We start from the raw sequence: 14821 nt of genomic DNA on the forward strand, positions 1-14821 counted from the left end.
CAACGCCCTCTATACGAGAGTAGGCCAAAACTAGTGGCGCCATCTGATCGAGAACGTGACGTTTTTTCCTTAGACTGTATCCATCAATTACGGAGTTATATCCATCTTTGATGATAGGTAGTCACACCCCATTACGTTAGACAAGTTACGAGTTTGTATCAATTTTGTTTCAGTAAACCCAAGGAAGGTATTATTTCTAGCAGTCACTAACTTCATATTTTGCATTCAATTAGTGTAGCTAACCTATAGGCCTAAAGTTTAGAGCGAAAACGTTTTGAAATTTCAGTCCTATTTCTGATCTGAATTTTAGTCCTATTTCTGATCTGAAATTTACGAAGCGCCTACATGAAATCGATACGAGTAATATTATGGTTTCGAATCATGTATGGCATATATAAATTTCTGTAACATATACAGTCTATCACACTGAGCACATGTACGTATATATAAAGACATGACATAACATGATGACGGTGATGTAGTATTTTGTTAGTAAAATGTAGAGTTATATTCTAAATAAGAATCAAAAAGAAACGAAGTTCCATTAAAAACATACCTAGTCGGTCCCAAAGTGCTGTCACAAAGATTTTGACTGATAAAAAAGTTATAGGTACAGATCCCTTATTATTCATATATATAGGTTGAAAGCTTATTTAATGCTGAATTACTTACAATATAATTTAACGTAATTTGCTGTTTCAGTTTTGCATAATTCTATATAATATTCGTAAAAAAGTTATAAAAAACATGCAAAAAATACGCGGCCTCTTCAAGGTGATTTTGATCCCTATTTAATTATTTTTCTTTTTTACATGGTTGAATCTAACATATAACAAAAGCTGGGTATTTTATCTTTCTTTACATATATAACTTATGTGTATTGGACTGCCAAAATTGCAACTGTACATGTTTTACCAAACCTGCTCGTTGGATGGTAGTCAAAAATAAGCGTGTTACTAAAAAGTACCCTACGTTTAAAGGGTATTAACTGATGTAAAGACTTGTCGTAGAACTAAATGCTGGTGATAAAATAACGTTCTAATAAAGTAGATTTATACAAATAAACAATTGTACCTATTTTATTAATGTGACACTGATTTTTACTCCCTTTTGTGAAGTATAATTTTTCACAATCCAGCCGCGTATTCGCGTGTAACGACAATCCCAAAGTAAACAAGTAGTAAACAAAGTCGCGATCTGAATTTTAAAATAATTATATTACATTTTAAAGAAAAAGTGACGAAGCCCTCCAGTGGTGATTTATATAATATACACGGTGTAACATGAGGAAACCGAATAATTTTAACGTCGTATTCCTGATCATATTTAAAGACAAAATGTCCTATAAACTTTTCTGTAATTCGCCTAGTTTCAGAATTAATACCAATAAAAAAAACAAGTTTTTGTTGTTACATAGTGCAAAACTCATTTTTGATAGCGATGTTGTCACTATGGGACGTAGTCAGTATCCTTATTGATAGATGTCAAAATGTGACAAGTAACACTTTGTAAAAACTAGGGTTTACGGAGAAAAAGTAAGTCCGTTTTAAGTGATAAGTTTACCAATAATATTTACTTTTTATGTACAAATACATTTAAAAAATCGAAAAAAAAAATAAAAAAAAATTTTTTTCTGCGAATTTGATCTAAACTTATTACATTTTTTCCTTCGTTTGGCCTCAGAAAAGCGTGATTAAAATCTTTCGGTTTCCTCGTGAACACCTTGTATATAGTAGTGTGACTACTTAAAAACACAAATCAAAATATTTAATAAAATAATTTGATTTGTTTCCAAACTTATTTATATTACATTCTGATCAGTATAAAACCAGCTTTCAAATCATGGCTAACTTTTTTTATTAAAAGCTTTGTATTACATTTTATTAGTCAAAACCTTTGTGACAGAGCTTATGACCCGACTAGGTAATATAACTTACTTAAATAATCTTTAGCAAAATTAAAACCTACTTACTTCACAAAACAGTTTGAAATGAGATTGAGAGAATTTTAAAATGAGAGCGGAACTACGTTTGTATGGAGAACCGAGCTTGCCGGAGACCCTTAACGCCCCAGGTGACAAAGTTGACATAATTATTCAATTAAATTCAATTTAAAACAATGAAAACGGATTATATCGCGTATATTGAATTTATAATACATCCCGACGTTTCGAACTCTTTACAGCGTTCGTGGTCAACGGGTGACTGAGCTTGGGATCCTGTAGTCCACCTGATAAAGGAGCAAGCGAGACATAGACTGTGAGACCGTAGTGTTGGATGATGCTGGACATTCTGATGTTTTGAAAAGATGTGTCCCGCCGAGTTTGTTGCCGGTCCCATATTGGGATACCCTCCTACAATTTAGGAGGGAATTAAATCTTCTCGGGTCCGTGGTGTAGGGTTGGAGCCGGCATAGTTTTTTTATCGCGTATATATATATATCTTTACTTGAAAAATAATTATAGTGTATAACTAGCCTTATGAACCGATTTTGCATGTACAACCAGCCTTAAAGTTTGTAGTCTATGATTGTTCATTATTTTAGTATGTGGGTATTTTTGCATTTTGTAATTTTTCCTCAGTCACCCGTTGACCACGAACGCTGTAAAGAGTTCGAAACGTCGGGATGTATTATAAATTCAATATACGCGATATAATCCGTTTTCATTGTTTTATTTCATGAGTAACTATCGCGGTAACCGAAGACAATATTAAATTCAATTTATTTTTTAAAAGACAACTATGGCCCATACTGGTTAGAAACAATTACAGTAGCCAGGATGGGGTTAGAGCTGGCCCGTACGCTGCAGAGCAACAAGGCAATTCTCTTTCGTATTATGGCATAGTAGTCATCCGTGCGAGCTTATGCAAACATCCAACCCATTATTATATTGGACGCGCAAGGAACCGTTGGTCTTCTGCGTGAAACTAGTTCAGAGGTTGCACGTGTAGAAATCTGACAATGTTGTTAGTATAAATGTATATTGTTTCCTTATAAAAAAATATTTAATCTCCCTTATGTTGGAAAGTTAATGGTGGAAATATAGCGAGTGTCTTGGCATATTTAATTACATGTAATGATTCCGATAGGATTTAATTTATATGAGAACACCTACCTGTAATGTTATTGTTGTTCATTTGTGCCACACGTATGACTCTCAGATTGTTTTCAGTCCAAAAAACTAGCTGTTTTTCGTAGTGATAGTCCAATGCTACCGCATTATGAAGTCCTTTTACAACAGACATGTAGTTATCGCCAGTGAGCCATACCTAAAAAAAAGTACTAATAGTAAACTATGTTTTACAAGAGTTTAAAGTAGTTGCGATTTACAAATATACCTGTTTAATTCCAATGCGATTCGAAAACAGCAGGGTTGGCGACTCTCCCGTAGGTTTGCAAGATCTAGCATCAGGACGAAGGACATATCCTGTCATACATCCACATTGAAAGCTACCCATCGTATTAGAACATGTTTGGGAGCAGACTGGATCTTGCTCATACATGCATTCGTCAATGTCGCGGCAACTGGAAATATAATCAAACCTTAGGTAGTTCTAATGTTTAGCCACTTCTATCCTATTTATGTCCTTATATCGCCAATTAACACTTACCTAAAACCATCATCAGCCAATAAAAAACCCAAAGGACAAGCACACGCAGGGAGTCCATCATAAGTTGTGATACATTGCTTCTCGCATTTATCTTCTGGACCGCACTTCCTCTTCGTTGGACATTTTTCCTCATCATCACCCTTAGGGCAGTCCTTCATTCCGTCGCATACGTGTTTTCTATTCACGCAGTTCCTAAACGCGCTGCTGATAAGATGATCCTGAGTAGCGCATGTGTACTGGTCTTCTTCACAAAATACTTGACAATGCATTTCGTCTTCACCATTTGAGCAGTCACGGACGCCGTCACAAAGCCATGTTTTCTGTGATACAATTTAGCGAAGTATGATGAATGTTTTGTGGAGGCACTAATTTGGCTTACTAGACTACGGAGCATGCAGTCGGTTTGTCGAACTTACCAATATGCACCGCCTATCAGCGCAGGTGTATTCGTCGCTGGTGCAGTTCCGCATGCCGTGTTCGCAGTTGAGCTCGTCGCCGCCATCCGAGCAGTCCCGCTCGGTGTCGCAGCGCCATCGCTCTGGGATGCATTTGCCGTCGCTACACCTTAATGAAAACATCCGGCTTTATAGACACTATAACATTTTGTGTTGTTTCAATATAGAAACATCACCCTCGATAATAGGAAACACTGTTCACTATCTTTAGTAGCAGGCACTGCAGTTCACAGGGTGTTAAACAGAAAAGGCCGGGAAAATCTGTTTGAATTTATTAATCAGCATTTAATGATAGTGGATGATCGGATTAAGGCGTGCAACTCTGGGTGAATGACCTTAAACGTTAAACTTAATGTGGATATGCTGCGGGTTTTTTTGCTATGATAGGAATTTCATTTTGTGGAATAGCTTTTAAATAAAGTGACTAATACCTACACTCAATAGGGAATATTACGCGAAACTCTGCGTAGGGGGCGCTACTACCACAATCTGAGGGTCTGTCGCGAAAGACGAAAATCGAAATTTCGTTATCTAACATCTCTGTCACTTGCATGTTCGAGCGATAAAGAGGCAGATAGCGAAATTTCGAATTCGCGTTTCCCGGTAGACCCTCTGTAAACAATGCAGTGCATGCCTTGATGCATCAATGTCACATTTTGTTATCTCTTGAAAACTTGTCAAAAAACTGTTAAAGGCACAGTATGTATGTTACTCTATGGTTTACTAAAGGGGCTAGGGCTACACTCTGGTGGCAGAAGATTGCAGTAATACCCCGTATAAATTAATCTAATTGCACGTAAAAAAGTACGCAAAAAATAAAATAAATTTTATGTTATGAATTGTTCAAAGTTCAAAAATAACATTTAAATAATTATTTCGAAATGCCAAGGAGCATCTCGGTCCATGCTCATTGTAGGGTTCGTTTGGATTAGGTTTGAATTTTTTTAAACCCTCGGACCGTTTATTTCCGAAAATATCTCTATTCGTATCGGCGTGCCCATTTTCCCATTATTTTCCCATGCCAAATTGTATTTGTTTCTATTAATAATATCACTGAGCTATGCCGTGGACGGATAGACGGACATGGCAAAACTATAAGGGTTCCTAGTTTACTACGAAACCCTAAAAACACGTGGATGACAATAAATAAGACCTGCAAGTCCAGCTTATCGTAGAAAAGAGAAGAAAAAATTGTTTTATTGCTTACGTTCAGCTTTTAAATAATAGAAACCTTCTTTAATTATCTACTTTTTTATGACACTTAAAACAAACATAACTATTGACACCCGCGGGTGTACAATCGCGGGACACATCCATATTTAGACTACGCGCCGTAATTCGCGGTAATTGCATACCCAAATCGGATCAATGGATAATGCATTTGGGAAGTATACATTATCGTCACTGAATATTTGGGCTATCGGCAGATATTTTGGCCAACCCTTGTTTTCAGAGAATTTCTCGATTGATTATATGGGGTACGATTATATGATACTATATGAAAGGAAAAGTTGTAGAAGTTTTCCAGGGTTGAATCGGTGAGACCAGATGAGGTATGTATCTGAGTTGGTGTCATACAGGGCTTACTTAAATTCGCCAGCATTGCAGCTGCCCGGCATCATCGGGCAGAAGTCCTCGTCGGTCCAGTCGCCGCAGTCGTTGTCGCCGTCACATTGGAACTCTTTGCGAATGCATTTCTTGTTGTCGCATTGAAATTCTGCCTCGGCGCAGCGTATCAAGTCCAAAGCTGTTGAACAAGTCCATATTTGCTTTTCTAAAGATAGCGAACATGATAATGATACCTATACCTATATAAAAAAACAATCAAACAATAATTGGGTATTAACCTATGTATGTACACAAAACAGGTGGGGTTTGAAGAATCTCATAATAGGATTCTTTATACTTGCTAGCTGTTCAATTAAGTACTAATTTTACGTACGCATTGGAGTACCTACCTTACCTACCTACTTAAGATTCACATTGTGAGTGTTACGAAAATAATATTCATGCTATGGTTTTTTGTATCAAGGTTTACATTACTAATTCCAGTATCAGTCGCAACAGAAAAATATTGTATATAATACAGGTAAAACAAATTTAAATATTTAGTGCCACGACTGGCACGTTTTGTTTGTTTAGTGTTACCGGATACCTAAGTATAAAAATATCTCTACTATTAAATTATCAAAATCGTTGCCAAGGTTCAGTGTCCCAAGGCCCCCCCAGTGAGCTCATTGGTGAAAAGTGAGATAATTGGATGGGGGACATGTACCCACGACATCAATACTTGAATAACTCATCTCGCTATCTATTCTATAGGTATTAAATGCGTGACTGATTCATCAACACAGAGCCAAATCTAAAAAGCTAGAAAGTTGAAATTGGCACAGTAGGTTACATTTTTAGGGTGTACAAGGAATCGGAAGCGATTTTGAAATTCAACCCCTAAGGGGGTAAAATTGTGGATGAAAGTTTGAATGTGGTACAAGTTTTATTTTAAGCTAGAAACTTGAAACTTTGTGTAAAGGCATGTTTTTATACTTTGATACTTCTTAGAAAGACGTTATAATTATTAGAATACAAGAATAGTACATTTCGATGCTAGTGCGGAAAGTATGTCATTACCTCATGTGTACCGAGACATCTTGCCAAGAGCCGCAGGCGAGAGGCAAGACTCGGGACGAGTGAAGAATGACATTTCCGCACGTGTATCGAACGACGTTTTTTAATACGGTTGCGAAAAAATAAGAAAAACAACAAGTAAGGAATTCGAAACTTTTATATTATTAATTCTGTGACATCATTGACATTAACATTATGAAGAGGTCTATTTTTTAGCTTTTATTCGATTAGAATGGATGTTGTTATTATTATTGAACCCACTTCAATAAAAAAAATTTAATGCATGTTCTATAAAACTAAAACAATTATAAATATAAAACATTGAACTATTATTACCCAAGTATCGTTATTTACGATTATTTGTGTATCGTATATTTATAAAAACAATATCGAATGTTGCCTTTGGAAACTTAAAGCAGAAAGAAAAACGCCTCTTCTTTGACAGGCGTTCCGTTCCATTCAGACAACTTATTAAGAACGGTTTTTCAATATACAATATTAAAAAATGGACTTGTTATAATGATAAAGAGGTAAGTAATAAAATATGAAATATGTATATTCTTCGTATTCTCACATTTACAGTAGGTTTTTATGTTGATTACGACGTTTAAAGGAAACTAATATTAACACTCATCAATATGTAGTCATGACTTGGAACAAGAATAAATTTTAAAAAATTGGAAAAGTAAAAAGCACTAGTTCGCGAAAACCAACTTTCCGCACGCTAAACAGCTACGTAAAGGAGCACTTTTTGAGCAACTGTATTAAAATAGTGCATTTCGATGCTAGTGCGGAAAGTATGTCATTACTTCACGTGCACCGAGATATCATCTCGGGACGAGTGAAGAATGACATTTCCGCACGTGTATCGAACGACGTTTTTTTAATACAGTTGCAAAAAAATAAGAAAAGCAGCAAAAGCAAGCAAGGAATGGAATTCGAAACTTTTATATTATTCATTCTGTGACATCATTGACATTGACATTATGAAGAGGTGTTTTTCTAGCTTTTATTCGACTAGAATAGATTTTGTTATTATTATTGAACCCACTTCAATGAGTTTTTTTTTTCAAATGCAAGTTCTATAAGACAGAAACAATTGTAAATATTAAAACATTGTACTATTATTACCTAAATATCGTTATTTACGATTATTTGTGTATGGTATATTTATAAAAACAATATCGAATGTTTCCGTAAGAAAATACGCCTCTTCTTTGACAGGCGTTCTGTTCCATTCAGACAACTTATTAAGAACGGTTTTTCAACATTAAAAAATAAACGTGTTATAATACTTATAATGATGAAGAGGTAAGTAATAAAATATGAAATATGCATTTTTTTTGTATTCTTACATTAACAATAGGTTTTTATGTTAATTACGACGTTTAAAAGAAACTCAACAATAAGTAGTCATGAATTGGAACAAGTAAAAATTAAAAAAAAAATTGGAAAGTAAAAAGCACTAGTTCGCGAAAACCAACTTTCCGCACGCTAAACAGCCACGAAAAGTAGCACTTTTTGAGCAACTGTATTAAAAAAGTTATTATAGCGTTTTTGAAAATTCGTCCCCTAAGGTGGTAAAAAAGGGGTTGAAAGTTTGTATAGGGTACAAATACTCTGAACTTTTTAGAAAGACGAAATATTAGACAACAATAGTAGATTGTTAACCGAGGGATGAAAGGTACTCACTTCTGCCGAGGTATTTTGGCGCTCGAACGCAGTGAGAGCACCAATAGTCCGAGGCAGAAATGATGCCTTTCACCCGAGTTAAACACTCTACTTTTCATTTTGAATACGAGGAAAGTAAAATGCATGTGTTTTTTTAAAAACATGACTAAGTATACTTTTTTATAGTATTTCTTGAGGGTACTTTCAATTAACAATTTAGGCAAAAGTATCGTTATTTATGGAATGGAGAGTCAAATATCAGAATGGAAATTGTATAACAAATCCATTTAAACTCAAATTTCAATTGCTTATCGTACAAAAATTAAAAAAATCGTACTTCGAACGTAAAATGCTCTAGTGCAGACACGTACCATTTTCTGCGCACCTTATAGAACAACAATGACCCTCTTTCAGAGCATGAGAAATGAAAAAGTAATTTCAGCGCTTTGGAAAACTCATCTCCAAATGGGTATAAAAAGGGGTTGAATGTTTGTATCATGTACAACAAAATTTTTAGAAAAACATACTATTAGAATACAAGAAAAGTCATTTCAGCGTTTTTGAGAATTCATCCCCTAAGAATATTTTGAAATATTTTAAATATTCATATTTTGAACTTCGTCCACATAAAGGGGGTAAAAATTTGTATCGGGTACAAATAGTATATATTTTTTTAGAAAGACATAGGTACAATAAAAATACAAGAAAAGTCATTTCAGCGTTTTTGAGAATTCATTACCTAAGAGGGTGATAAAAGGGTTGAAAATTTGTATCGGGAATGACAATTTTTTTGAAGGGAGGAATGTGAAACTGTAGATAAACACAATATTAGAAAACAAGGAAAGCAATTTCAGCGTTTAAAAATAATAAACTAATGAATTCCCCAAGGGATTAAAAAAGGGGTTGAAAGTTTGTAATGGGTACTTTTTTAAGTGCAAGACTTGAAACTTCTTAAAAAATCACAAGTAAAAAATAAAAATATTTCAGTGTTTTTATTTTAATAAGTAATTCCTTAAGGAACTAAAATGGGGCTGATAATATTTTTGTAACGAGATATTTTGAACTTCGTAAAAAGGCATTATATTTTATATTATAGGTAAAATACAACCAATTTCAGCTGTTTGGATAATTCTTCTTATTTGAGAGGGATTATACATCGAGAACATTTTCTTCAGTAAGATGCTTAAAACTTCATATGTTGCGACAGACAAATACATTATGCGTTGTATAATTATTATTAACAAATTATGAACCCTACTGCTATCTTTTGCTCCACAATGTTTTATGCTCATGTATCCATATATTTGTATGTGGATCAACATACAAATCCACGCGTACGAAGTCGCGGGAAACAGCTAGTTTATATATAAGTACCTATGCAAAATGTTGATGATTTAGATGCTAACGTGAGCATTAACATAGAGTAACTTATACTAGAGCGGTACTGTCATAGTAAATTTTGTAACCCCAGTAAATTCACTGCCATCTGTCGACACACTTTAAAACTAAAAATTGCATTAATTATTTTTATGATTTTGACCCATGTTCTTTCACTGATATGCGTTAAAATGGTTAAATAACAAACGAAACCGTCAACACCATCTATACGACAGTTGGCCAAAGCTAGTAGCGCCCTCTGAACGAGAATCAAATTTTCTTGAATTTCGAGGCACGTTTTTTCCTTAGACTGATCCATCTATTACGGAGTTATATCTATCTTTGGCATTACTTACCCCCTTATTTATAAAACTTTACGAGCCTGAATTAGTTTAATTAAAATATGTTTCATCCCTTTTTAGGGTACCCAAAGGGTAAAAACGGGACCCTATTACCAAAGAGGATTATAATAAGACAGAGCGGTACTGTCATAGTAAATTTTGTAACCACTGTAAATTCACTGCCATCTATCGACATACTTTAAAACTAAAAATGAAGATTTATAAAAATACGTTAAAATGTATTTAAATATGGATAAATGATTTTTTTATTTGCTTTAATTATTTTTATATGATTTTGACCCATGTTCTTTAACGAATATGCGTTAAAATTATAAATAACAAACGAAACCGTCAACGCCCTCTATATGAGAGTAGGCCAAAACTAGTGGCGCCATCTGATCGAGAATCAAATTTTCGTGATTTTCGAGGCACGTTTTTTCCTTAGACTGTATCCATCTATTACGGAGTTATATCTATCTTTGCTATTACTAAGACTCCGCTGTCCGTCTGTCTGTCTGTCACCAGGCTGTATCTCATGAACCGTGATAGCTAGACAGTTGAAATTTCACAGATGATGTATTTCTGTTGCCGCTATAACAACAAATACTAAAAAGTACGGAACCCTCGGTGGGCGACTGCGACTCGCACTTGGCTGGTGTTTTTACAAATACATAAGTTAAAATGACAGATAAAGACAAACGATTCATAGCCAATTCAGGCTTGTAATGCGTTTATGAGTAACACCATAAAGGATGACTCACGTTAGACCGGGCCGTGACCGGGCCGGAGCTTCCGGCGCTTCGTTTTCTATGGAAAGCATCACGTGATCACCTGTCATGTCATAGAAAAGTAAGCGCCGGAAGCTCCGGCCCGGTCACGGCCCGCTCTAACGTGAGTCATCCTTAACTCTGTACTCTGTACTAAAGAGCGGCAGGACAGGTCGCTTACTAGAAAAATAGAGTTGAACTAGATTCTCACGTGACGTGGACGAACATGATGCGTGACGCTTAAGTACCTATTTGGTAAACAAAACCTATTGGCATAGACTTAAATTAGATACTGGGTACCTACAGATAAACCTAATGTGCAATTTGCTAAAAGTTTACAATAAATCTGGAAAATTGCAATACTATCAGATTTTTCTGAAAATTTCCCACGTGGAAAATTACAAAAAATTAATATCTTTCCGTCGGCAAATTAGTAAAGTGGAACTGGTTTCAGAAGTAACATACATTTCTAAAGTTATCTGTAAAATATACATAAATATAATTGCAAACTCACGGCAGTCAATCTCGTCGGAGTTTTCAGGGCAGTCAGCCTCCTTATCACAACGCCAGTGTGATGGTATGCACTCACCGGTGGCACACGTAAATTGGTTTTCTCTGCACCTGATTTAGAATAAGAAAAGAAAACGTTAAAGTTAAAATTCCCTTGCGCGCACTGCATTTATGGTCGTTGGTCGCTCTTTAGTGAAAGACTGAAAGTCCTCCTGTTATTTAATCTCTTATCTCGTGTACCTAATCTTCTCCTTCAATATATTTTCCAATCTAATAAAGATTTATTACATTTTATTGCGTTGCAAAGGCCCATTACCCATATAACCATATATACCCATACGGGTAATATTCTGTATAAATATAAGTCGAAGCATCGTCTGAATATTGAAATTTAATTTTCACCACACAGCTAGCTGGTAAAGGCTCCCTTGAGTGTTCAAAAACTGATGAGAAAGTTGCATTTTATCGCAAGTAATCAAATGCAAATTTTGAGTTATTTCCTTGGCTGGTAGAATTGACTTTTAAGTGATGATTTTGAATGATAAATTTTTAATAACATTCATTTAGAATTAATTTGCTTTGATTTTGTTATAGATTTTACAGTTAGCATTTTCCTTGTGTTGGTGTGGTGAAAAATTTTGTGTTTCACTCGGTGGCAAAATTTGTTAAACCCTCGTGCCTTGAAACCCTCGCAACGTTCAAGATTCCATTTGTCGAAACACTCACTACAGTCGTGGTTTAATTTTGGAATCTTTCGCTTGCTCGGATATCAATATATTAGCACGAGAGGTTAAACAACGCCTTTGCCCCCTTGTAAAACAAATAACTATTTATAGGTTATTTATTTATCGTATGGCGTTTACACACTGGTTATAAAAATAAAATAAAATGATTACAGTAAGTATTCAAAATGTACAATTATGCAGATATGAACTCGCATTCTTCGTTAGGTTTTTGAAATCTTCGGCGGCGGCGGGTCCGTTATATTTGGTGATGGGGCACTCGTACACCATGTGGTGTATAGTCTGTTCTGGATTTCCACACTCGCACGCCGACGACTCGCTCCATCTCCACTTGTGCCAAAGGTACGAAAAGTTACCGAACCCAGTCCTTAGGCGGTTCAGTTTGAACCATATTTATCGGCTTTCATTAAACCCTTTGGGCAGCTGATCTGTGCTAAATTCATAGAGGGTATTGTTTAATTTGTGTTACTGGGCTTCCCATTCTTTCAACCCCAGGCTATCTTCCATGTCAGAATATGTATGTGAAAGGTTTTAGCTGGTGGGTTTCGGGACTTTAGTCGGGTGTTTTTGAGGTTACTTAGATCTTCATGGATCGGCAGCAGAGTATTACCGAACATTTTAGTGATTTCCCGTGCTAGACATTTTTGACGGCGAATGTCAGGTGGTGCAATAGTGCTGAGGGCCGGTAACCAGCAGGTATAGGTGTTGGTAAGATGCAGCCCATAATTATCCTCATTGTGTGATTTAGCTGAACGTCTACTCTGGCCACGTGTGCGCTATTCATCCATACGGGTGCACAGTATTCCGCCGTCGAGTAATCGAGGGCCATGGCAGTAGTCTTTAAGCAGGCAGCGCTGGCACCCCATGTTGTTTCCGTAAGCTTCTGGACTATGTTGTCCCGTCTTCAGTTTTCCAGACAGTTTATCAAGGTGGTTCTTGAACGTCAAACTCCTGTCGAGGGTTAAATAGGCAGGTACTTAATTTTTCTTTAACTTACTAGTTTCCTTTAAAGACAGACTCGATAAGGAACTAGACTACATAATTAGTAGAGCGTGGCGAAAACATTGGTCTCTAAAATCAATTCTGAAGAGTGACATATCGATGGCCATAAAGAAAAAGGTATTTGATACTGATGTCCTGGATTCTTAAGGTTGGTAGGAGTCCTACCAACCTTAACTTACGGTGCCCAAACCTGGAGTTCCATTAAGAAACACAGGTAAACGGAAAATCTGTCAAAGAGCAATGGCATCGGTCAATGTTAAAAATTAAAATTAAGGAAGGTAAAAAATAAAAAAGAGTAAATGGGCCTGGGCTGGCCATATATGTCGAACAACGGATAACTGGTGGACTAAACGTGTCACAGAATGGTCACTAATAGGCACACCGAGGAAACAAAAAAGACCAAATAAAAGATGAAGAGATGAGCTAGGGAACTTCGACAGATACTGGTGGAGTACAGCGCAGAATAGGAAAGAATGGGAAAAAGTGGGGGAGGACTTTTCCGCACACGCGACATGCAATTAAATACATATAAAATTGTAATTTAATATAATTGGTAAAAAAAGCATGAAATAAAGGCTATTACTTACTTACTATTACTACTTAACTTTTTTTTATTACGTATTCCATTCCCCATTCATACGCAACTGATTAAAATAGACATAGGACTTATTCCCCGCCATACGGCCTAATTTGAGTAAATTAAATCTATTCGTGGAACAAGCAACAACATATGTTTTCAGATAAAAGCTAAATATAACAGGGTATGCATATGCAACTATGCACACACACTTTGCTATACCTACGTTAGCTAAGTTAAGATAGTTCCTAGATACTCGTAATCCTCGGTTCATTGTAAGTGATAGTAATAGTACTATCTGAGCGCCAGACTTAACTAGAAATGGTAATCCGGCACCGTTACGTAACATCCTTATTAGGTACCTACAGAACATGGTTATTCTAAATATAGATAGGTATCTATATTTAGAATAACATTCTTATTTATCTTCCTAAGTAAGTACTTAGGAAGATAAATAAGAATATAGACTGTATATGTGATCTACGTTCTAAGGCAGTGAAGCTTGAAACTCATATTAGGTAAATCAGAGAAAAAACTATTTTTCCATTTTCCTTTTTATTTTAATTACAAAAAAAATATTAGTGTACTGTCTAATCTAGCCTAAATACAAAAAACATTAAAACTACATATAAAGTAAACAAATTAAAACTAAACTAACATTAAAATAAAACTACTTATAAATTAAAATAATATAGAAAAATACCCACCTATGAACACCTATGAAAGGTCCCCCAAGTCTGTCCCCTGCGGAAGGGTGCCCATGAGGCTGGCTACATTACCCCGCTGGATGGCTATGCCTATTCTTTGGACTAGGAATGAGCCAGCCCTTTAATTATAAATTAGTAGAAGAATTAACTTTAACTCATGAACTGTTAATATTTCTGCAACGTAACTAATGAAAACTAAATACCGCAAGTCGCTATTAAGTACAATAAAATAAATAGATGTAATAATACTAATAATATATGTAAGTAGGTATTAAGTAATGACATTGAACCAGACGTAGGCTTCAAAACGTTAATCACATGAACGATTTCGTTCTATAATGAAACCGCCCACGAAACTCGGATATATCGGGCCAGTCTCGTTCACGGTCCGGAGGCTGCGAGCGTAGGCGCGTTGCCATAGCAACGGCGCAGCGC

At 35.7% G+C, this 14821-nt stretch overlaps 1 protein-coding gene across 1 annotated transcript in view; it reads right to left on the reverse strand.

The window, feature by feature from the left end:
• The window catches only part of LOC134741709 (low-density lipoprotein receptor-related protein 4), a 49442-nt gene that overhangs the window by 17897 nt on the left and 16724 nt on the right, over positions 1-14821 (reverse strand). The window contains exons 7-12 of the mRNA XM_063674605.1: positions 11362-11468; positions 5654-5813; positions 4028-4175; positions 3612-3931; positions 3339-3525; positions 3116-3269 (exon numbers count right to left, since the gene is read on the reverse strand). Of these exons, the coding sequence (XP_063530675.1) occupies positions 3116-3269; positions 3339-3525; positions 3612-3931; positions 4028-4175; positions 5654-5813; positions 11362-11468 (1076 nt within the window). The remainder of the gene's footprint in view (positions 1-3115; positions 3270-3338; positions 3526-3611; positions 3932-4027; positions 4176-5653; positions 5814-11361; positions 11469-14821) is intronic.

Source organism: Cydia strobilella, chromosome 5 (assembly GCF_947568885.1).
Source record: "Cydia strobilella chromosome 5, ilCydStro3.1, whole genome shotgun sequence".
In the NCBI taxonomy this organism is placed as follows: domain Eukaryota; kingdom Metazoa; phylum Arthropoda; class Insecta; order Lepidoptera; family Tortricidae; genus Cydia; species Cydia strobilella.